The sequence below is a fragment of the Thunnus albacares genome, chromosome 9 (genome assembly GCF_914725855.1).
Source record: "Thunnus albacares chromosome 9, fThuAlb1.1, whole genome shotgun sequence".
In the NCBI taxonomy this organism is placed as follows: Eukaryota; Metazoa; Chordata; class Actinopteri; order Scombriformes; family Scombridae; genus Thunnus; species Thunnus albacares.
The window spans coordinates 12,215,988-12,240,421 of NC_058114.1; the positions used below are offsets into that span (position 1 = coordinate 12,215,988).

The 24,434-nt window shown below is 41.5% G+C and overlaps 1 protein-coding gene across 3 annotated transcripts in view; it reads left to right on the top strand.

Annotated features, from left to right (window-relative positions):
* The window catches only part of dennd1b (DENN/MADD domain containing 1B), a 108,499-nt gene that overhangs the window by 22,943 nt on the left and 61,122 nt on the right, over positions 1-24,434 (top strand). For all 3 annotated transcript variants that reach the window (XM_044361525.1, XM_044361527.1, XM_044361526.1), the window contains exons 4-6: positions 17,058-17,107; positions 18,199-18,318; positions 23,739-23,808. In XM_044361525.1, coding sequence (XP_044217460.1) covers positions 17,058-17,107; positions 18,199-18,318; positions 23,739-23,808 — 240 coding nt within the window. The remainder of the gene's footprint in view (positions 1-17,057; positions 17,108-18,198; positions 18,319-23,738; positions 23,809-24,434) is intronic.

The following is a 24,434-nucleotide window of genomic DNA, read 5'->3' on the forward strand; positions in this document are numbered from 1 at the left end:
CTTTAGCCCCCCCACAACCTCACTTTTCTTTCATTCTGTTGTCGACCAGATCGTTTGTGTGGATAAGATGGCCCTTAAGATGGCTAGTTAGCGTGCTGTGTACAGAGGGATTGGCCCTTTCCCCCGTATACATAAAGGCTGTATTCACGGGCCTCATTACCAGGATTAGGGCTCCTTTCCTCCTTTGTGGGGCTGTAGGCTGGAGTCCTCTGTAGCCACAGACTCTGTCTCTTTCTGTGGCCCGAGCTGGCCAGCATATGGCAGCAGCAGCCAACAGTCTCCGCAGAGGGGCTCAGAGCTCAGAGCAAGGCCTCCTTTTGTTTAGGCCGTTATTGTTGCTCAGCGTAATGACATTTGTAGGCCGTAGGATCGGGGTGGAGGGGTTAGTCTACCCCAGGGGAGAAGGAAAGAGAGGGAGACAGAAAGAAGGAGAAAGAGAGAGGGAGAGGGATGGAGGGAGGGGGAGAGGCGAAGACATGCAGACAGACAGGAGTGTGGATTATGGAAATATGAATTGATTTTTTTTTTTTCTGTTCTGTGGTAGAATAGAAAGCTCAAAGGAGAACAGACTGCAGGCTGGCTGGCACGCCGGGGTGGTGCTGGGGAAATATGAAGTGAGAGGCGCTTGCTCCCTCTTTCTCTTTCTCTGTCTCTCTCCTCCCTTTTTCTTTTTCCCCTCCTGCTCCCCCTATTCCTCCCTCAGCCCCTGAGACTCTTGATGCCTGGTCATCCACAGATGCCACTTGGATAGAGAGGGGAGAGATGGAAGAGAGAAAGAGGGAGGGGAAGGGAGAGGTGGCTAAAGCATATATTTGAATCGCAAGAAGGGCTTTTTTTTTTTTTTTTTTTTTTCCAAATGAAGCAGACAGATGGAAATCTGTCCATTTCTTCTCAGATCTCATCCCAAAGTTGTGGAAAAAACGCAGCAGAGTGAACACACACACACACACACACACAGTCACACACAGAAAATGGTTCTGCCAGTTAATTCTAGCTAACCACAGTGTGGTGTATAGAAGACCCACTTCTCTGTATAGAACAGAGGATAATATGATAAACATTCAGCAAGTTCCACAAACAGACGACCATTTGAAAACTTGAACAGACTGTGAGCAACTCCACAATATTTAAAAATGTAAAAAATTGGAATCTGCTGCTCTTCTCAGCCCTAAATCATAGGCAGAAACATATTTTAAAGGTTGACAGACTCCAACAGTAACAATTTATTCATATTTTTATTTTCACATAAATCCGCATTTGTGTTTCTGTTTATTTATTTAGTTTTGGGTCGTCATGATGTTTGCTATGTCATTTTCAGTGAATTTGGCCGCTGTCAGCCCAACGTGGAATTAACGGATTTAACAGACAAGTAATCAAGTCTAATCTCCAGGATCGTAACGGTGTGTGCTGTAGATTATGTCGTAATGTCACCAGTCCAGATTCTACCCAGAGTGTCATTTCATCCTTGTATCTCATTGGAAGTCTGATAACCTTGATTCAGAGTTTGAACCGGTTCATCATTGTATTTCTGAAGGAGATCAGACATTCAAAACCAGAGAATCCATCACAAGTTATTCGGATATTCATAGATGCTTATAATGGTGAAAGTAACAAAGGGATTATTGGCAAATTATACAAGGGTATCACCTCAATAAACTAAACTCAACAATATAAGGCAATGTTGGGGGAAGAAGAGGTAAGAATGGAAATACCTGATGAGGTGTGGCGACAAGCCTGGGGAAGTATATTAACACTAAATGAACTGGGACCCAGTACTCTTGCTGGAGGGAGTGTGGATCAACTGGTGGACCATGCCTACATATTTTGGTACTGTCCTTATATTCAGTATTTTTGGAAGAGTTTTAGTTATATATACATGTTTCTGTATAACTGATACAGTCTGAAGATTTTTATGGCTGCAAGTAAAAAAACAGTTAAACAATGCTAACTTTAGTGAAACCCCCCTATTATGGACCTTTTCATAAAGACTGTCAACCATCTACACTCCATGGATTATATTATGTGACTACAGAAACACAAGGGTGAAAAATACTGGATGAAATGGGATTATTACTATCAGGAAAAAGACACCAGATTAGTCTACATTCTGCTCGTACTCTTGTTGAAGACTCCATCTTCTGTTTCTACACTGATTCTTCTTTATCTACTGGATATACTTCCCAACCGTCCTTCTCTGCTGTGCTCTCTTGCACATTCCTTCCTTACAGTTAAGAATAAGCTTTCCTCCCCCGTTTAGTAGCACATCATTCACATACATGCACTCCCATGCATACACAGAGATAACTTTTTGTTTGTTTTCTTGGCATATCATCGTTATGCGTCATTCTAGTTGACCCTCTTAGTGCTATTGCTGATGACTGTTTATCTTTTCTCCTATGTGTCACTTTCTGTCTCCAGTCCTGTCTTTTCTTGCTCTACCTTCATCATTCTCTTTCCGTCCATATTTCTTTTTTTTTTTGTATCCCTCTACCCCTTCTGTTCCCTTTGCATCTCTTGCTCCCTGCTGGCTCATCAACCCTCTTGTTTCCAGAAACCTAATCTCATATTTCCCCACACAAGACACTGTTGCAGGAAATTGCAAATTACATATAAACTGCATTTTTTTTTTCCTGCCAGCCTGGGTTTAGCATAATATCCAGAGAGAAATAAAGGAAATAATGAATTATGAATAGATTTTACTGCAAGGTCTTCTCTCAGCTATGAACTAAAGGTGATGTTAACTCTCTGTGGCCATTCCAGACATTTTAATGGGGAACCTTTGATCTTTCCTGCTGTATACTGTATCGAGTTGACCGTATAACATGCTATTTTTCATTTATGCCAAGGCTACAGTAGGTGGAATTAAATCCTGAAAGGAAAATCTGTGCTTTGATAAGGACTCATACATTGCTATGTATAATCAGGTTGTGATATTTAATGCATTTTAGGATTCATGTTGTGAGAAAATGTAGTAATATACTTTTCCTTCTGAGCAATTTTCCAGTGACTCCCTACATTTCCTAGTTGACCTTTTTCATTAGGTTTGTTGCATACGGAACATGTAGTCGGTGAATAGAGAAATTGCTGTTGCAAAGCAAGAGTTTCCTTAGTTGAGAAACCTCAGTCACTGTTCTTATATAAAACACATTATGTCTTAATTCTACTTTGTAGTTTGGACTAATAAGCTTAGATGGAGTAATTATTTGCTTTGTCTGTGATAGAGGTCTCCTTGTATAGTCATGCAAAACAAAGAGCCCAAAAAGAAGCTCTTGCCCTTTGGTTTAGTTGAACTGACACCAATATCTGATGTTTACAGCAGATGTTTTATACTGTGAAAGTACCTCCTTGTATCAGACTCCATTGTAGCAGAGCTGCTAGCGTCTTAACATAAAGTCATATCTCCTGCTTTTTGGAAATTAGACATGGAAATAAGGCAAATATAGCACAGTCTACAAAATGGATCAATTATTCTGCCTGTAGCTGTGTTTTTCAACAGTTTTAAATTCTTTCAGGCTTCTTATTTTAATCTCTTAAAAATATGGTATTTGATTGTTTTTATGCTTCTTTAGTTTCACCTGCAGTTGACTTTTTTGATAAGCCGTGACTTCACACTTTAAGTCGACTTATTCTCTGTTCACGTAGTCCTGTATATCCATCTCTGCTCAAAAGCTCACTGTCTCATCAGCCAGACAGAGAGAGAGAGGGGACAGACAAAGAGAGAGAGAGAAGGATAGAGGAAGAGGGTCTCCTGAGGCTTCAACCTCGGCAACTCAGAGCGTTGCTCTGACACTGCGCTCCATCAGGAAGGGCTTCCTGACACGCTGTGATTGGTGGCCACAACTCTGGACTGGCCTTGGGTGGGGGGAGGCAGGGAGGAGGCTCTTTGGAAGAGAGGTCGACCGGGCGGGTGAGGCAGCAGTGGTCTGAGGGATTGAGGTAAAGGCAAGGAGCTGGTGGACATGATTGGTGGCATTAGCCCAGAGGGAACTGAGTGTTGTCCCCGAGAAAATGAGGAGATCATGGTTGAGAGCGATGGTGGTGGAGTTAAGGTGGGTGTGAGGAGATTCAGTAGCAGGGGGCCAGAGATGCTAATTTGAAAACGATGATATGTGGCCTTCAAGAAAGACCCTGTATGGCACCTGAAGGGGGGACTAATGTAGAAAAGTGACAGTCATAGAGGTAGACGAGAGAGGAAAGGAGATGGAGAATGGGAAGTATAGGGATTAAAAAGAGATCTATGATTTTTTTAAAAAAAAGGGTGACAGTGAACATTGGAGGGAGGTGAGAAAGTCCTGGGATTAGTAGGATAGGGAGGCAGACAGACGAAGAGAAGGTGAGAAGCATTTGGAATCACAAAATGGGACACATGGCAAAAAAGACGGAGGACAGTGAAAATCAGAGTGAGTTCGTTTGTGAGACAGAAGAGTTGATAGAGTCAAAGTTTTAGTACCACAAAGCTGGTTGCAGATAACCACCTTCATATGAGTGAATGTTTCTATTACATGAAGAGTAATCATTTCCGCTTCAAGGTCTACAAAACCATCCTAAAATACTTGTGTGATCTCAAATGTTGTCTGTAATCCAACGATAAGGGTGTTGTCTACATTTCCTGATTAATTGACAGATTTAGATGTGAAACACCACCATTAAGTGATATAATAGGTGATATACTTTCAATGACAGAGTAATGCACCACATGGTAGAGTTTGTGTAGCTGAGTGCGGTTGACAGAGGAAGGAAGGAGATGGTTGATAACAGGGAAGGAGATGATGCTTGAGAGAAAAGTACAGCACCTCTGTCAGACCAGAGGCTTTTTCAAAGGACAAAGCCAACTTCCCCACCCATCTTCCAGAAAGACAGGAGACAGAAAATCAGTGATGTTTTGTGGCGAACTGTGAGTATTTTGTCAGCTCTTTGGCTGCTGCTGCAAGCCAGTTTTGTGAAGCTGTAACAGCGAGACACAGGGTGTGGGAAACGAAGAGATGAAAAAGATGGAAATTCATACCTTTTTTTGTGTTTGTGTGTATGTGTGTGAACGGGTATAGGCCTAAATGTGTGTGTGCATGTATTTGTGGACATGTATGTGTGTGATGTCTCAGTGTGTCACAGGGTTTCGTCTTTCCCCTTCACTGCACCCTGACAGAAGTGTCAAACAAGGCCTCATATGATCTGTGTATGTCTTTGAGAATATGTGTGTGTATGTGTCTGGGTTGATAGTGTTTTTATTCTTCTCTCTAACCCTTTTCACCCCATATCCCTGGGGTGTTCCAGGGTCTTGCCTAATGGACAGTCTCGCCCCACTAAGCTGGCCTTTGGCTCGGGCACTGAGCCGGACGCCTAACTAGGGCCCTTTGTTGCTCATGGGTCCTGATTGTGCTGACCTCTGGGCTGCCTTCCTGGGAGAATAACGGCGGTGGAGAGGGAAGAGGAGAGCAAGGGGAAGTGTTTTTATGCCTCGCTGCTCACATTTCTCCAGCAGCGCCCAATGACTGGCAAAAAGAAAGTGGTGGTGTGTTTTGGCAATAGAGTAAAGTGTTGTCGGCTGCTCGTGTTTTCCAAGCCGCAAGTGGACAGAAGCGGATTGAACTACAGATGTAGCCATCGTACAAGTCTTACAAGCTAGCCGCACTTTGGTTGCACTGCCATTCTGCTTCCAGGAGGAATTGTTTCAAAAGATTTGAGCTAAAGTAGTTCCTACCTGGTCAGTGACTCAGAGATATGTAAGTGCAATATTGAAAGTGGCAATTGAAAAGAGAGACTTTCATGAGAACAAACCACAAATATAATGTTTAAAAGATTGAATTTTTTTGACATTTAAGAACTTAAGTACTGGTGTTGGCACAGTGCAATACACTTGGATATTCATATTGAACACTAGACAACAACCTTACAGATAAAATGAGTTTATAGAATTAAACCCAAGTGTAGTCAAGCTTCATTCAAAGCACTCTTTGTTTGAAACTGTTTTTGCGCACATGGCCACAGTAAGGGAACAGAGACTTAAGAATAGGGAACAGGGAGATTTAGTCACGTGGTAAAACATTGTTCCACCTTGTTTCATTTTGAGGTCTTGATTCTATACTAGACTTATCATGTCATGCAACAGCAATACCATTAAAAAAAACATGCATTATATTTGTACATGCTGCCAAACTCTCAACCTATAATGGATGCAGTCACAGAGGAAGAAGTAGTATATCTACTCTTGGAAACAGGTTGTCCCTGTCAACAAGCAAACTCGTATTTACCCGTATTGGATGCCAGACTTACTCTGGCTCTGGACAGTACTCTCACACATATAACGATGTGGCTTAATTGGCGTGCATTTTTTTCTTAACTACCCCCATGGCACAATCAGCAGCCACCAGCCAGACACGGAGATGGAAGCAGTGGCAGAACAAACAGGGTGCTGTGTAAAGGGAGAGGATGGAGAAAGGGGAAGGAGAAGGAGGAAGAGGAAGAGGAGAGTGCAGCAAGGACCTGACCCTCTCTGCTAGATTCCATGTACATCTGTCAATGAGACGTCCACAGCCAAATGTTTAGGAGCCGGTGTTGCGCTGCTGCTCCCCTGCTGAGCCTCAATGTATACATTCTTTGTGTGTATGTGTGTGTGTAGGAAAGTGCATGTGTGTGTGTATGTGACGCCATGTGTTAGAGGCAGGCCCACATCAGGGTTCATACAGTCGAGCGAAGCCCAGTGGGAGCTGAAAGCTTAAAGAAGGAAATCCCCCCCGGCTGCTTGGTACACACACACACGCACACACACACACACACACACACACACACACACGTGCGCGCGCTCTCTCTCTATCCCTCTCCCTCTCCTCCTGGCACTTCATTAATGAAGCCCATGCTTGTATGTTTGGGGCATATGCAGCTCTCTTGGCCCAACACTACAAGTGTGTGTGTGCGTATGTGTGTGTGCGTGTGTGTGTGTGTGTGTGTGTGTTAGGGAGTGAGACATCTCCCCCTATCACATGGTAATATATTCAGTGGAAGATCACGGCAGAGGCATAATACTGCCGCTCTCCCCTGTCTGAGCCCATCTGTGATATGTAGAAAGGACATCAGCAGGACAGGGTATTAGCACTGGAATAATGCACACTGTTATTGTTGACGCCACATACTTATTCTCCGAGCAATATGCCCCCTCACCCCATAACATAAATACATCCATTGTGGAAAAAGCAGAAAATAAATGAGTGCAATACAATGGATGGCATGTATACTACCCCAGTGGAATGTTGTTATATTGGAGGTGACTCATTAACAGCTGATAGACGGGGAATGAGTTTGGAGCTGGACAGTGGGAGGTTAAGGGGACGTTATCCTTCTTGTTAACATGAATTATTGAATTCATTCTAAATGTGCATTATATATGTTATAAAAAAAATACTGAGGCAACATTTTACCTCTATGTTAAACTTTAAAAACTATACGGTTAAATGCAATGGCTTCTTGGACCCTAATTTCTCAGTAACATTTATATCCAAGGGGAGAATATAGGTAAGGTGTTGAGGTTGGTGGAAATACGTGCTGTTGAGCCCAAGCTGAGGCCTTCATTTTGTCCTCGGTTTACGCATCTGTGAGGTCCTTAAGGATCCAGAAGTACAGATTTGAAAATGACAACTATTTTCAGCCAACAGGGTTTCTGCTCTCTATAGAGGTGGCACATACACATATGAATATAAACATACATATATACCTGTCTGGTGTTGGCAAGTGTTTGAAGAAGCCAGAAGATCAATCTGCCACCTTCAACACCTCCTGAAGAAGGTAACTCTGGTAACATGGGACCATTGTTAACCAAAATAACCTCCCTCACCACAGAGACTGTGCACCAGAGGGGTCACTAGCAACAGAAACTTGTGGAGGGGGATGAAGAAAAAAAAAAAAAAAACATCTAGAAAGACAAAACTCCCTCTTCCCCCCCATCTCCCTCTCCTATCAGCCTGGGCAGAGCGAGCAAGAATGTGAAAATGTAACGCCCCCGTGTCAATTTGAAAGTGCACCTCATCGGCTCATGCTCATGTGCCCCTCCACCTCTCTCCATCACCACCCCCCCCTCTCTCCACCTTCCCCCTCTCAAGCAGCTCTGTTGCTTTGGTCCGGCTCTGAAGGCCGTTCTTATTACCGGCACAGAGCGCAGGTCAGAATGGCAAGCCGGCAGCATACTATTAAAGCCTAATGAAAGGAATCTCTGCAGGGTCTGAGGTCTGTAGCGGCCAGAGGAGGCTGTGTCTTTGCCCATTGTTCTTCTGCTCCTCTCCTCACTATTCTGTAGGTTTTTTTTTTTTTATTCTATCTCTAAATCTGGCTTCTCTGACATCTCCCGTCTCAGTCTGTGTGTGTGTCTGTCACTGTCTTTGTGTCCGTCACTCATTTTCTGTCTTTTTCCTTTATCTTGTTCTCTCTCTCTCTCACTATGCATCTTTAAGTTTGTCTTCACCTACCTCTGCAACAGATGATGTTTGTTGAGTTACCCCTAAAATATATATTGTAACTGTGGGCTCACACAAGTGCACGAGTGGCATCTGTTGCCATCGCATGTTGTCAATAATACAACAATTGCAGAGACTTAACATGAAGCCCTTGAAGTAAATATCTGTTCACTTTCTTTTTTTATAAATTTTCAAATCAAGATAGCACTGAAAAGGTTCCAGTTGAATGCCTTGTAATTATTTATGCAGGAATCACTTCTTCTTTTAATTGAAGATAAGGAATTTATTACATTGATCTCCACCAGAGAATAATCTTCATTTATGGCCCCTCAACAGGAAGGTCAGAGGTCAAGGTCACCAACAGAGCAGCAATCCTACAGAGTATCCCGCTCAAGACACAAATATGTCCTTAAATCAGGGATTAAACCCTGGTTGTCACTCTCTCATTATCCTGTCTTTACTACCTTCAGTAGCTGTGTGGTACTTACAGTATGTTGTCCATTTTTTCACAGGAAAATGAACATGTAGCTTTGTCATTTCTGCCATACTCTGAAAACAATTTTGCATTTTCAAAGACTGGTTTACATTGACATTTTAAACCATAATATTACTCATGCAAAAATATTCCAGTAACCATCATACCTGCAGTTATTTTATGAGCTTATAAATTAATAGCATCGTCCAAGAAGATGTAGCAGGCTGGTTAACATTATTGGAAGTAAAAGATGCTGATATAGATTTTTTGATACTTGTAAAGCATTGGATTAATATGCTGTGGTCTATAACATGACAGTAGATTAATCTCTGGTTCCTTTTCCATATTTATTTGTTAATTATATGGATCATACAATGTATTTGAATGTAAAGGTACTAGTATAGGAGGTATGAAAATCGACAGAAGTTGAAGAACTACGATTGTGCCCCTCTTTTTTTTTTTTCCTCAGAGGAACAAAAATTGCTCATTATAACAGATGCTACCTTTAGGAAGAAACAAATTTAATGTTTTTATTTCAGTGCCCTATTAAGGTGATAAACATTTACACTTTCCAAGTTTCATCTCTCTTCTCTCTCATCTTTCATTTATTCTTCTGTTCCTTATTTCTGTCTTTCTTAATGTCTTCTCATTACAGCTTTACATCTAGTAACCTATTAATATCTGGTGCAATTTGGAGATAACTGTAGAAACAGGAAGTTGTACAGGAAGTTTGTTGTTTACATTATATTAGATCACACTAACTCACCCCCTTCTCCCCCTAAAAGCACTGATAATAGTCAACAGTTCATTAGTTGTTTTGTGCTAAATATGTATTTGAGACATTTCTTTGTGACTTTTGTGTTTTTCTCAATTTTGAACCTACAATAGTTTTAATCTGCCAGTCTACCCAATCAAGGTTTCATACCATCATACATTTTTATTCTGCATTATTTATTTTTTCCTGTCTTTCTAAAACCAAGGCTCAGCTGTCCTTGTGCCTTTACACATTGCAAATGAATGCATATCCATGCAAATTCTTAAAAAAGAAAGGCTGAGAATTTGAATATTTTGCTTAAAGCTGCACCCAGGTCGACCCTGCCATTCGGCATTTGAAAGCAGTGTGTCTGTTTGAATACTGAGGATCTCTCTTTGTCATGTTCGCCAGAGGGGCTGGGTGAGCGAACCAGCACCGGCAGGATGGGCAGAGATCGGCTGGGTAGCTGCACACAGACAGACTAATTGGGAAAAGGGGGGCGAAAGGGAGGACGAGGGGTGTTGGTAAGGGTGAGGAAAAGGTGGGGTTTGCAGGAAGGGGGGAATCTAAGATGACGACAGGGGGTTTAGGAGGGAGGTGAAAGAGGACAGTGAGTTGGGGGGTGGAGGGAAAGATAGAGAAAAGAAGGAAGGGAGGAGGTGATGAAGAGGGCACAAGAGCGCACAAGAGGAAGAGGTGAAGGAAGGGTGAGTTGAGACACTGTGGTTTCCAGCACTGATGTGTTTGTGGCCCTGCTGACTATGTCATTATACTGTAGAAGCGCTGGCTGAATAACCAGGGTCCCTACCTGCTGCAATCCACTGTTGCTCAGAAAACTGCATTATACTGTGTGTTTGACAAATATAGAAGAGATTTCTTTGCTTAAATTTGCTTTTTTGCAGTTATCAAACATATTCAAACTGGAAATGGTCTCTCTTAACTTTAGACCTCCAAGTGTAATTAGATTCAATCCAACTGAGCGTGCACCAGTGGACATCCTCATATATAGTTTGGGATGACATTATTAATGGATTGTCCTGGGTTGTATGGTGTATGAATTTCAGCATCGTATGTCACGTAGAGTTGGACTGCTGTATGCATAAAAATGAGCAATCTGACAACAAGAAGAAAATGAACTTTACTCAAGATTCACTCACTCGCTTTTTTCCGAAGTTTTCAAGCACATCTCCCGGCCTTCCTTAGCGGGTGGAGTATGCTCAGTTGTCAAGGAGAAAGGCAGAAGCATCCTGGTTTTCATAGGATTTTTACTTCTTCTTAGGTAGTAAACTTCCAAGTCCATGGTATGTCATCCTCCTCTATTTTGAAATAAAATCATTCATTTACTAACTTAATCCACCATTGGTGATAACACATACTGACAACCTGACAGAATATTTATTTAGCCAATGTCGTTTATTATGCGCAGAGTTGTTTTTACATAGCTTCTTGATTAGTAGTTAGTATAGTAGTTAATAGTATTTTAATTATTGCAGCCCTTTTCTTTCAAGAATCTCTGGCAGGACTGACAGTGGTTCACCATAGATGAGCCTAAAGGTCATGAGTTTGAACCCTGAGTGAATGTGTAAGGCCACATTCAGACCAACATTAGCTCTGCGTGAGAGAACGCAGCCCTCTCGTTTATTCAGTTAAACAGAGCAGTGTCGGCCAACGACGAGGTTGAGTCTGGCGTAACTTTTGCTTTTACTTTCTAACATGAATGTCAAATTTCCACCGTCAACCTCGAAAGACAAAACAGTTGCTCTCAGGTTAACTTTACAGAGTTGTGAACTCCTGTCTACGTGTTACAAACTGTTGTGCATTGTTCTGATACCTGATAAGACTTTAAACGTCTCACCGGTACCTTAAACGACACGCCTCCACCAGCACAGCCTCCTGCAGTGTTTTAATGCAGGGGAGTTTTCGGTCTCTGGCTGTCTTCAGTCCCTGCTAATGCTATGGCTTCGTACTGTGAGTTGAAACTATTACATGGCTAAGGAGAGGTTTTTACCCCCGTAGGAATAAAATAATTCAGAGCTGGTTTCATGCCCCAATCCCTTGATGACTTGTGCACATTAGCTGACCATGTGTGACACACTGCTTCAGGACTTAGCGTAGTCCGCAGCTGAATCCTCGTGGAGATGCACAGATGTGTGGCGTACCATTGTGTTTTTGATTTTTGAATGCATTTAGCTACCTTCTCAGCTTTAATTGATTTCCATTCATTTCCATATGCTATGAAAAATCAACTTATAGAGAACTTGAGTTAGGTAATCCATCACAGTGAACATCTTGGCTGCATTATTTTGAGTTATGTTATTTTGTGTGGTAATGCAGCACAGACATTTCAAATCAGTCTGCACTTACAGTTACATTACCAGGAAATAATAAATTAACCTTGACAAAAATAAAGGCAGACAAGATGTTCACTGTGATGGATTATACAGTAAAAAAAAAAAAAAACACATTCAGAAATCTAAAACAGTACAACATCACTTTGAAAACAGCTTACAGTAATGTAAAGTATATGTGAATTGTAGTAATGGGCTAACACATGCAAAAACTCTGCTCAAAAAGTCTGCTTCTAATATTGCTATACTAGTGGTACGTTTACAAATTTGCCTGCCACCAGCCTCCATTCCCTCTAAAACTACAGCCTGTATAGAGGGCTCTGGGGGCCAGGCTGCACTGAACTAGGTTGAGTTACACTGGGTAGCCAGCTAGATTGATCTGGCTGCAGTAGCCAGGGGAATATAAAGCAGGGCAGGGGCTTAAAGTCTGAGTCCCCCCAGGGAGGAGTCCTCGCTGCATGAGGAGAGGGGCATGAACTGAGCTACTTCTCTCTCTCTCCCTCACTCCCTCCCTCCCTCCCTCCCTCCTTTCCTCCCTCCTTCTGCCGTTGTGTCCGTTCATCGAATACCTTCCATCTTTCCGTTTCTGGTGACATTCACTGGGTCAGTCTCTCCTTCCACCTCCATCTTTCTTTTTCTTGATTTTTTTTTTTTTTTTTTTTTTGCTTCATAATTTATTATTTCCAGCATTTTGCCATTTTACTCTGTTCTCATTCCATCCCTCTTTGCATCCCATGTTTCTGTACAGTACTCCTCTACCTCTTTCTGTTTGCAAACACATGGGAAAGTGAATATTGCTCATGAAGTTCACACTTGAAATCAAACACCATGGCTGATGCTGTTTAGTATTTAATCTGTTTATAAAGGTCACATTTTTTAAAAAAAAACTGGTTCGCATCATTCTGTCCACTTGCTATGATCTTGAAAGCTGGTTTTCCCCTTTTTAGTTGATGTTGAGCGGCCAAGAGGGGAGGTGCACGTATATGTGTGTTAGAGACAGTCAAGCCGAGCCCACACAGTATGATCTGTCACGTGTGAAATCCCTCAGTAAATGCTGTACGCCTCAACCATACATAGCTTAACCAACCACAATTACTTCTAAAAGAATCAGAGGTAGAGTAGGAATAAAAGTGAAGTTTAGGCCTATTTTTAAGAGTAGAAAAGCAAGACTGTCGCCCTGTGCAGCAAAGTTTGTTGCTCTTCCCTGCTGTATCGTGCTATTCTGCAGGGGTACGGCGCAAAGCTGCACAGTGCTGCTGTGTGCTGTTGTAGTGTTGTGGTGCAGTGATAGCAGGATCGTCCGCTGGGGGAACCCAGAGCATTCTGTCTCACTGAGTGATACCCCTGTCTCCACTCACGATAAACAGCACATACACACACACACACACACACACACACACACACACACACACCAGCGTCTGCCAAGCTAGCAGCAGATTCCTCCCTCACCGGCCCCCGCCCCCCTCGCAAAGCTGCAAATATATTAGCTGCCTCTTTTTCTTTTGTCTTGGGAAAATGGCAAGCAGGGGGAGTATGTGTATGTGTGGTGGTGGGGGGCTTACTGTAGTAAGAAACTGTGGAAGAACACCCCCCCCCTTTGTGCCATTCCTGTTTAGATATCCCTGTTGTATAGGGCCCAGTCATTGAGGGAGGAAAGCGGAAACAGAGTTACCAGTAATACAGGTATCATGTAGGAAACAGAAAACAGACTCGCAGATGAGGAAAAGAAAGATCGTCAGTGGCGAATCACACACAAGCAGTCTGCTTCTTTGGTTAAAACTGAAAGAGTTGCTGGAACAGCGACATTGTTGAGCTCAGCCAAATCACACAAAAAAAACATATTAGCTCACTTACCAATTGTGGTATCTAACCATACAGATAGTTTTGGTGTTATTCACACAGATATTAAGATATTTGTCTCTTCGATGCTAGATTCAACCACATCATCTCTTTGCATCTGGACTTACTTTCTGCCAAAGAATTAGTCCCAAGGAAAACATTTTAACACTGAGGAATGTGAATACACACTGATTCCAGAAAAAACATTGTGCTTTTAAATGTCATTTTGTCATTTTTCGATTCAGTGAGCACTAAAAAATTATTTCCATTCACCTCTGTTGTATTGGGCCGGGGCAGAAATCTCAGACAAGGATATCTCAAAACCTGGGCAAATAAAACCAAGTGAGAAAATGTTTTAGTAAATAAATAACTAGAATTGACCTTTTAACACAATCTGTGTTTTTAAACTGAGAGATATTTTTGCCTAAATCATTCGTTTGTGATAATGACTTACAATACAACAGTCAGGTAAAGACAAAAAGTGTTTTAAAGTGTCCCCCCCCCCCCCTTTTCAGCAGTTTCCATTCAAAGTTTTTGATTTTCTTCATGCAAACAGCATGAATATATATAATATAAATAGCTAGTGTGCACTCATAATCAGAAAAGAAGGGTAGTTGTCATATTTATGCAGGTATATTAAAGTTAAAATGATTAGTCTATAAATCTATTTACAGAGAGTTAATCAACAACAATTTTGATAGACATTTTTTGAGAAAATTTGCCAAATAATCATTGGTTGTAGTTTCTCAAATGTGAAATTTGCTGATTTTCTCAGTTTTATATCTTTGTAAATGGAATATTTTTGGGTTTTGGACTGTTGGACAGAAAAAATAAACAATTTTAAGATATTACCTTTGGCTCAAAGAAATTCTGATGACAACAAATTGATAAACTGACTGATATATTGATAATGAAAATAATCATAAGTTGCATACCTAAATGTATTACTATACATCGGTAGATAAAGAAGAAGGTAGATCTTGTCTGATTTCAGATCTGTCTTACAAGGATCAGCTGTCGATTGTTTCATGGCTAAAGACAGAAGATTACGGATGTCTCTAGAGTATATGATGGCAGTATACCTGAGGAAAGGGAACTGATACGTATACGTGGTCTTTAGAATGTATATATATAGAACATGTCTGCTGTTTCCATGTCACATTATACACACATACAAGCACATCACTTCCCACTGGTCCTGTTTGAGATCAGAGTCTCCGCAGCCCTGAGACTGTCACTCAAACGCAGATACCTGATGTGGGCGGGGCTGTGACAACTCTCAAATCTGGCAAGTCAAATGTTTTTATTTGCACGGAAAGCGAGTCCCCGTGTATGTGTGTGTGTACGCGCGTCTGTTTGGGTTTGTGTGCCATATGCAGTGCGCCAGGGAGGGCTCTCTGGAACATATTGGTGTGCGTACATAGTGGTTAATAATAGTAGCAAACGCATACAGCGATGGCAGCTCTGATGTGTGTGACAGTTTTACAGCCGCACACGCCAAGACACAGTCACACACACGTACACACACACACACACACACACACACACACACACACACACACACTCCCACAGCAGAGACAGAGACCTCCTCTGCCACCGAGCCCTCTGTCTTTGTTGAGTTCTCAATTTTATCACAGATCCTGATAAGTAAAAACAGCCACTTCCCACCCACCCCGCCTCGCCTCCCTGCCCCTTCCTGTACGCTCCTCATGTGGGCACACACACTAACCATATAGGCGAGTCAAGCTCAGCCACCCACACACACACACACACACACACAAACACACACTGATACAAATGTACATGCTTAACCACCCTCTCACATTGAATACACAAAGTCCTTGAAGCAAGCAAGCACTCACATACATCATACACTCAGATGCACAAACACACACACACACATACCCTCATCCCCCTTCTGTCATAGCTCATTGTTGCTGTTGCTTGCTTGTCTGTGGTTGTGTTATGCTGGGGTGGCAGCTTTAAGTTTTGATAAGGAGGGGCGGGGGGGAATCGGTGACTGCTCCCCACGGCGAGGTCTTAGCAACAGTAGGCAGCGGCGACAGAAGACACCCAAACCTGTCGTCCGGATCAGTCTCCGGGGGTGGCAGAGAGAGAGAGAGAGGGAGAGATTGACAGAGAGATGGTAGAGCAGCATCATCACTCTCAGCTCGGACATCTCCGATCAGAAAGACAGACCTCGGGCTCGAGCTGGCCGAGCTTGGCACACAAGCCAAGATAAAGAGGGGCAAGTAAGTGAGGCCAGAGCACAGACAGCCACCCAGTCCCCAGGATTAGTCTCTGAGCTTGGCAGAGCCTGGCCAGAACTGAGAGCAAGGTAGACGAGCAGAAGGACAGACGGCAAAGAAGACCTGGTGCCCTGCGCCTATTCTGGGCCAGGTTAGTAGCCAGAGAGACGAGGAGACAGAGCGACAGACAGAGCGGGGACCTGGTGCATCGGTGGCTGCGTGGCTGGTCTGGAGTGGCTCACCCATATGGTGCTCTGCTCTGTTCCTGCTCCCTGTCTAAATCCATATGCCGCTGGTGGAAAGGTGCCCCCCCACCCCCCACCCCTCCCCTCCCCTCCCACCTCGCTTGAAGAGCATACAGACCCTCCCCATACTCTCCCCCCCCCCCAACCCACAAGGGAGGTGTTGGGAGGTAAAGCCCTGAAGGCTTGTACCCCCCACCCCCCCCACCCCCTCCTACCTCTTAACCCCTCAGAGCTGCTTAGCCCATTGTCACTACAATCTGCCACCATAGCCTTGGTGTTGTGTCCTCTCTCTCTCTCTCTCTCTCTTTCTCTCTCTTCCTTCATCTTTTCATCTCCCTTTGGCACCCGATAATCGATGAACTTATTAACTGCTAATTATTCAAGCTGTGGATCGAGGATCCCTCCCTATCCTTGGAAAAAAAAAAGGGGAACCTTTCCACTCTGTTCTGCCAAATGAAGTGCTTTATATTGCCCATTCATTTGGATTAAGTGCATTTAGGCTGCAGTGTTCGGGATGTGAGGACTTTGTCAGATTGCTATCAGCAGCGTTTAACATTAATCCTCATTTTGTTCAGCCACTTGATAGTGCCCATTTAGTGGAAGCCCAAGAGATTTTTATATTGAAATACACACTTATTATTTGTTTTCCCTGTGATGTGTGTTTCTCTATAAATGGTGTTTGCCTCTCTCTGTTCTGGTTTCTCAGGAGGTCCTTCAGACGATACCAAAGTTCTGCTTTCCCTTTGACGTGGAAAGGTACGATTCCTCTCCCTCTCTGCTTCCTTGTTTTTTAGCACTGCACACACACACACACACACACACGCAATATTATATTACACCTAGCTCTCCTCCCACCTACAGACACGTGCTTTAAAACATGCATGCATTAAAAAAAATAAAGGAGATTATGTGTATTCTGTGCCTCACATAATTGTGTTATGATAAAATTAGCATAATTTGTAGAGACAGTCACTTGACAATTTATTGATTGTCAAAGTGTAATAATGAGTTTGTGTGTCTGCTCATTTGCACGTGGATATGATTTAAAGGAGCCTTTTAGGTCTTAAACCCCAACAAATGTGACATTTTCTTACATACAGTTTGTACTGACAAGCAAGCAACACAGCTGTTAGCAAAAATATCCCCAGAAATGAAAATGCTGTGATGGTGAGGTCACATGTTAATGATGATGAAGATGATGATAACGATACCAACAAATTTAATTAAGGATGATGCTGATGAGGTCATCACTGACCGGCCCACTTGATGCAAACTGCACAATAGCATGTTTATCACTGCATGTGTATGAAAGAGTCTAAGGACACGCATTTCCCTATATTATATATGTCCGATCAGGCCGGCAGCTTTCTGAAAAGCAATGGGCTTTCATTTTCAGCAAGGAAAATGACATGTTAAAATTCTCATTGTAAGGACACAGAGAGAGAGAGAGAGAGAGGTAGGGTGTGAGGGTGGACTGTGTGTTTTTTTTTTTACTGAAGCTGAGCTGCTGCCATCTAGTGGTTTAGGGGTGTACTGATCTACTCTGGAGTTTACCTTGGGGTTATAAAAGCTTTTTTTTTTTTTTACACTTTTTCAAGCAGCCATACTAGAGATATGTGACATTAGATTAGGACCTTGATTTGAGATTTAGCTCATGGAGAGATTTATACTGAGAAAAAAGAGTTTCTGGTTCAGCTAGACCAAATTGTGTTATATTGTATTTTAAATTTACATGACTTTATGGATTTACTGCACCCTATTGTATTCAGTTGATTGTTAAACCCTGATGTGCTTTTGATCATTTGTGAGTGTGTGTGTTTGTGTTTATCCCTCATGTTCTCTCCCAGGGTTTCCCAGAGTCAAGTGGGGCAGAATTTCACCTTTGTGCTGACGGACATCGACAGCAAACAGAGGTTTGGTTTCTGTCGACTCACTCAAGGCTGCCAGGTCTGCATATGTCTGCTCAGGTAACACATACACACACACACACTCATACTTATACATTCATGTGCTGTCTTACTTTTGTTTATGTTTTTGTGAAACAAACACTACTACAAGGTACATACGTTTCAATTTTATTCTTCATTCTAGATCACTTTGTTCTAATAAACTGTATCCTTGTAGTACTTGAACTCTGGGCATCATAAACTTTATCATTTTTAAAGTAATAAACTTACTAATCTTCCATAAATTAAACAAATGTCAAAAGCACAACTGGATGTGCATGAAATAAATAAATACAAATATGTAAAAGTCAGCCTTTCACATTTTACCCCCTGAATCAGAAACAAGGGAAGAACCGTAAAAAGACTTGTTCAAATAATCAATACTTGGTCTGGTCTACCCATTTTCTAATTATCTATGGACTACTCTCAGAACAGGATTTTTTAAATATCTGCATTTATTTCTTGAGTGTGATGGAAAAGAAAAAAAAAAAAAATTACCAGATCTTAGAAGTGAACGCAGGTTTTGAGACAGTATTTCCATTCATTCTCACACTGAGCTGCACTATGACAGAATAACAAATTTATATTCTCATCTGCCCACACAAATATGTTAGTGATGTGCCTATAATTATCCAAAAGTTTAGCCGTTTTTGATATTTCATAGGTGGATTTATCCTATCACAGCATACATAAATGAGGACACCAAACCAAGGGAAATTGCATTTTCTTCGCATAATTACTCTCCAACAAAGGCTATTATCATTTAATTCTTATGTAATTGCATGTTGACACAGTGTTTTTACAGATGTAATTACCTTACCATTACAAAGAAGGAGCACTCCAGTGCTAATCTCAGTGGACAGGCTTATGCACTTTAGAATAAACTGAGGAAAATGTACAAAATAAATGCATTTTAATGAATGTATTAAGCAGTTAAACAAACAAAAAACTGGAGAAGGAGCACAAAGGCTTTTCTTTTTCTCCATTAGTGTAAAGCAGCACTCCTGTAAGCGCTGCTCTCGCCTCTGTATGTAGTTGTGTGTGTGTGTGTGTGTGTGTGTGTGTGTGTGTGTGTGTGTGTGTGTGTGTGTGTGTGTGTGTGTCTGTTGATGGACAGTCGTGGGTTTGTCGCTGCCCTGATGAGCTGCTGTGAGGAACAGTGTCCCTCCTCCCCACACCACCCACCCTTCCCGGCCAGCTTCCACGGCCTTTGTTTTTCTTTTCTCTCTCTCTCTCTCTCTCCCTCTCTCTCTCTCCCTCTCTCTCTCTCCCTCCTCTCGCTCTCTCTCTTTTTCTCTGTCTCTGTCTCTCTCTCTCTCTCTCTCTCTCTCTTTTTTCTCCTCTTTATTCGGCTACTGCCACAGTGCGACAGCAAAGACGCTTGGCCCATAATTATGCATGAAGCTTCGCTGCCAATTAGCAGAGGCTCCCCTGTCCCTCTCGCTGAGTTAGACATGCTAATTCATTTGACATATGATGTATAAAATTCATTATGCATTCTGAGTAGTTTCCATGGCTTGCTTCATTTATAATAAAATAATGTATAGAAAGTTTTTTTTTTTCTGTTGATTTGAAATTGTTTGTGTGCTCCCCAGTTATGTTTTTCTATCTTTTTTTTTGTACTGATCTCTTTTTTTTTTCTTATCTTAAATCTCCCCCACTGTGTTAGGAAAATATTCTTAAGCATAAAAAACATTTTAGAAATTGAAGAAATGTAGGAATGTGAAAATGAAGTTCCCACGTCAAATGAGGGATTCAAGGTCCTTGGTCAAAAGGGATTTTTTTTTTTTTTTTTTGTTTATTATTCTTAAAACTGTTTTCAGATCTACTAAATTAGTTATGCAAGACAGTATTAAGAAAATGACAACAAACTGCCCCCGTTAAAAAAAATCATTACCATAGAAGAACAGAAAAAATACAGATACTTAAAGTTGTTTATCTTAAAGAATTATTAGTTAAAATGTGTCTGGTTAAAATCTCAAGCAGGAAGGCCCAGGCCCTCTAGTTTATATTCATTTAATCTCTCATTTCCCATGGATATAAAATAAAAGTAATTAAAACAGTTTGCGTCTCTGTGATTGTTGAAGTGCTGGGACCGTAAAATTGTCACCTCTGCTTACAGGAGGAAGTGCCTTAATGAGTAGGACAGTTTTATGTGGACGGCCCTTTGTAGTCTCATTGCTAAAGCCGTGGCCAAAAAGGTCCGCTCCCTCCAGGCAAACCTCAGGAAAAAAAAAAAGAAATAACTCCAAAACAAATAATAATAAATTTCTCTCTTGTACGCTGTTATTCCTTCATCTACTCTCTCTGTCTGACTCTCACATTAGGAAAAAAATCTCTTGAACATGTAAATTGTTAAGGGATGAAAAAAGGTGGATTTCCTCAGTTTTATTGGATGGCTAAGGCTTTAGGATATGTTTTAGGGACTGCATTTCTCTGGTTAGTGGTCACTTAGCGGGTCGCCGGAGGACACTTCCTCCCCTGTATTTAACCCATGACCTGGAAAAGTAAAGGTGTAATGAAATCTTCCACTGAGCCGTCTACAAAGTGTAAGATGACTTACGATTACAGGTGCCTGTGTGTTAAAAGAGATCTAAGACTCATCTAAGGAACAGGAATAAATGTCGTGCTTAACACCCAACAGGTACTTTATGGCTGCAAAAAGGGCTGAAATGATTGCTCCGCTGTTAAGGTTTAATCAGGTACTAGGGATGAATTTGATATATTGTAGGAGTGTGTGTGTCCACAGTATTTAGGGATTTTGTGAATGGTTTGTGTTATTTCCCTCTACAGTAGGTTTTCACTGTGGATATATACAATGCATGTGAAAAGAAATTTCGAAAGGCTCAGTGCAGCTGTATTGGTGTTTGTGTGCGCTCTTATCCATAATAGCATAATTGTAAGTTCCAAAGGCACCACCACGCCACTGTCTTCTGCTAAATATTTCCGTGCTGTTAGGTGGTCTGAGCCTGGGATGGAGAACACGACGGGCTGTGAGTGGGCCGCAGATTAACTGGTTCATTCCTTGAGTACATGGCACTTTGAGAAGACATGTGTTTAAAATGGCAGGAGAGATTGCGGGGCCCCCACGCACTGAGCACTCTAGTGATGGATGCCTCTCTCTCTATCGGAGGATTTGCGCAGCACAAACAGATCTGAGCAATGAACTGTGACGAGTAGGAGTATCTCTCTAAGCTTTCCAAACTTAAACTTTGCATCAACAGAGAGAGCAAAGCAGGAGGGGTGGGATAAGTGGGACAAAACAATACATCTTTAAGTTATATTCAGTCTATTGCATTTGAATAAAGCAAAATATATATATATATATTTGCTATTGCATGAAGATGTTAGAGGAATATTGATAATTTGCTGTTGGCTGCTTTCACTGGTGATCATGTGTTTTCCTCTAAAACAAAGGATTTATAGCACCTTGTTGTAGGAGTGTAATGACTGTGAGATCTGTGAGGCCTGACGGCTGCTCTGACAGCCAGAGTCCTATTTACATCCCCTCCAACAGTGAAAAATGAGGGATTAATGTCCAGAAGCCTGGATTTTTAAACAAGGCGTAGAGGAGGCAGATAATGAAAAGGCTTTGTTCTCCCCCTTAGTCATTATACCAGACTGAACTTTTTCTGTAATGGTTAAATGTAAACTGACCCCATATGCAGATATTTGTGTTGTATGTTTGATGTGGCAGAAATAGGTCTTCAGGTTGATATCCGGTCAGCATGTGAATTAACATAAGCGTCTTTGATTCAGGCCTTCCTGCGAGTGTGACCTGATTGCGGCAAATCTTCATGCAGACATCAAAATATTGGCTGATTGTTTCAGACTAATGGTCACTCTGCCTCTCTGATTGGTGCGCTTGGCTGCACTTCTCCGGGAACCCGGCCTGTCATTGGCCCCTTGTGGATTTAGCGATATGAAAATTTGCATTAGGTCCACTTTATTGTTTTCTTGTTGTCGGTTAATTCCAGTCTACAGAGCAGCCAGTGACCCATGGCCTGGAAACTCCTGAGTCTATAGCCAACTGCTTGAACAGGACTTATAAACTCACACACTCAAAGCCCCACTCTTACAAATGTATTATAATATAACCAAAAAAAAATACACATTTTGGCTCTTTGTCAGATTTTTTTTTAATTTGAATGGAATTATTGTTTTAATGACATGCATTTAAAACTATGTTCACTTTTGAACATGAACAAATGCTAACTGAAATTGAAGAGCAAATAAGAGTCCACTTTTGATAGATTGGTTCATTTGGCCACTAATTAATTTTTCAACCCCTGCATCCAGGCAAGTCAATGAAGCATTAATGGGAATTTCTGTTTATTTCATCTCAATGCTAAGAAGTCCTTATCTAGAATCATTATTCATGCAATGTTCAAAAATGCATGTTAAAAACCAAAACTAAATAAAAATTCAATACCTTGATAGAACACCATGTTTTTACAAATTGATTGCATAACATTAAATGAACTGAGCCCTCACAGCTTTTATGCCAAAAGAAAATGTTGGCCATCTTCCACCTAGAAAGCAAGTCGACTTGGCCAAGAATATGTCAACTTGGTAAAGAAAGCCATGCTGCAGATGCTTTTAGCTTGTGGTGGGTGTGCTTAGTGATTAGCTTTAACACAAACACTGCAGTATAAATTATTTTGAGCTTGTTAATGAATTTATTTATTTTACATTAATTACATAAGGCCAAGCTTTTCTAATATGTGAGGGGCATAAAAAGAAGCATAGAGAGAGGCAGAAGGAGGGGGGGTGGGGGTGGTGGAGGTGAAAAGGGGGGGGGGCAGGAGGCATCTTAGGCTGCATTTTTGTTAAGCCTGTGCATCTGGGAGCAGCATGCTTGTAAACCATAGCATCCCTCTGCATCACATGAAAACTGTGTTGGCCTGGTGTTTTTTTTTTTTGTTAAAGAATCTAAAATCCATTGTTTTTTCCTGCTAACCTTCCTTCCTATTGGCTCAAAGAGCAGACATGACAGGAATTCGTAGCATGTGGAGGCCCTGGGTACGAAGAATTTCATAATAAGGACTAGATAGCATTTACCTCTTCTTTTTTTTTTGAATACAACAATGACTCTGTGCTTTAGAGTAGCTTTTGCTGGGAACACTATACATTTTTAATGTTCTGTATACACATCTTTAAACAATAGGTCATCGACTGATAGGACACACAGTAATATCGCAAGGCTTTAATGGGCCTTTTATGGACATTGCGACTGGCAAAAATAGAGTTACAACAGCAGACTGAGTCATTTGTTGTATCTCTAAATGCAGCTGAAATGGAGAGAGTGATAAATAAGACATGAGCTGTTTTGATTCAACACATCTTGTCTGTTTATTGTAGATGATGATAAAAAAATTATATGACTTTTGCATGTACGAAATGTTAATGTTGAACCTTTTTTATTTCTCTGACTCTTGCAGTTATCTACCATGGTTTGAAATCTACTACAAGCTGCTAAATACCCTCGCAGACTACCTAACAAAACAACAGGTAATCATTTGTTCTTTTGGACATTTAACAACCATCAATAATGTAGATGTTTATGTACATTTAGTGAATTACAAGCACATAGTATGAAAATAAGACGTTGTTGTATGATTTGGCTGAGAAACAAGCACACAGTTTAGTGTATTTGAAACTGTACTGTGGTAAGATATTTCCTCCATTCTGTTCTTCTTCTGCATGCTGCGTGTTGTCTTTTGTGTGCAAGTTTTGTTCACTGTCTTGGGCTCGACTTGACTCCTGTTGTTAGCAGCAACAATGTTGACATTTCACAGACCAAACGCTGATCTGACACTGGAAGTTATTCCTGATGATTTACTGGAAAACAAATCGTTAAGAAAAAAAAAAAAAAAAAAACCCACACAAACACACACACACACACACACGAATGCTCACACTTCACAAAAGTCTTTTCCCCTGACTATTCGCTGCATTGTACTAGCAAAGGGAGGGGAAATGTAAAATATGCAACAAACTGGGGAGATGTGCAGCGTCTAGCGCAGAGGGTGTAGGTGATGTTCCCATGTTTAGAATGAAGAGAAAGGAAGAGGGAGGGAGACGGAGCAAGGGGAGAGATACACAGAGCTCTGGGGCCGCTTTCAATTGTCATGTAG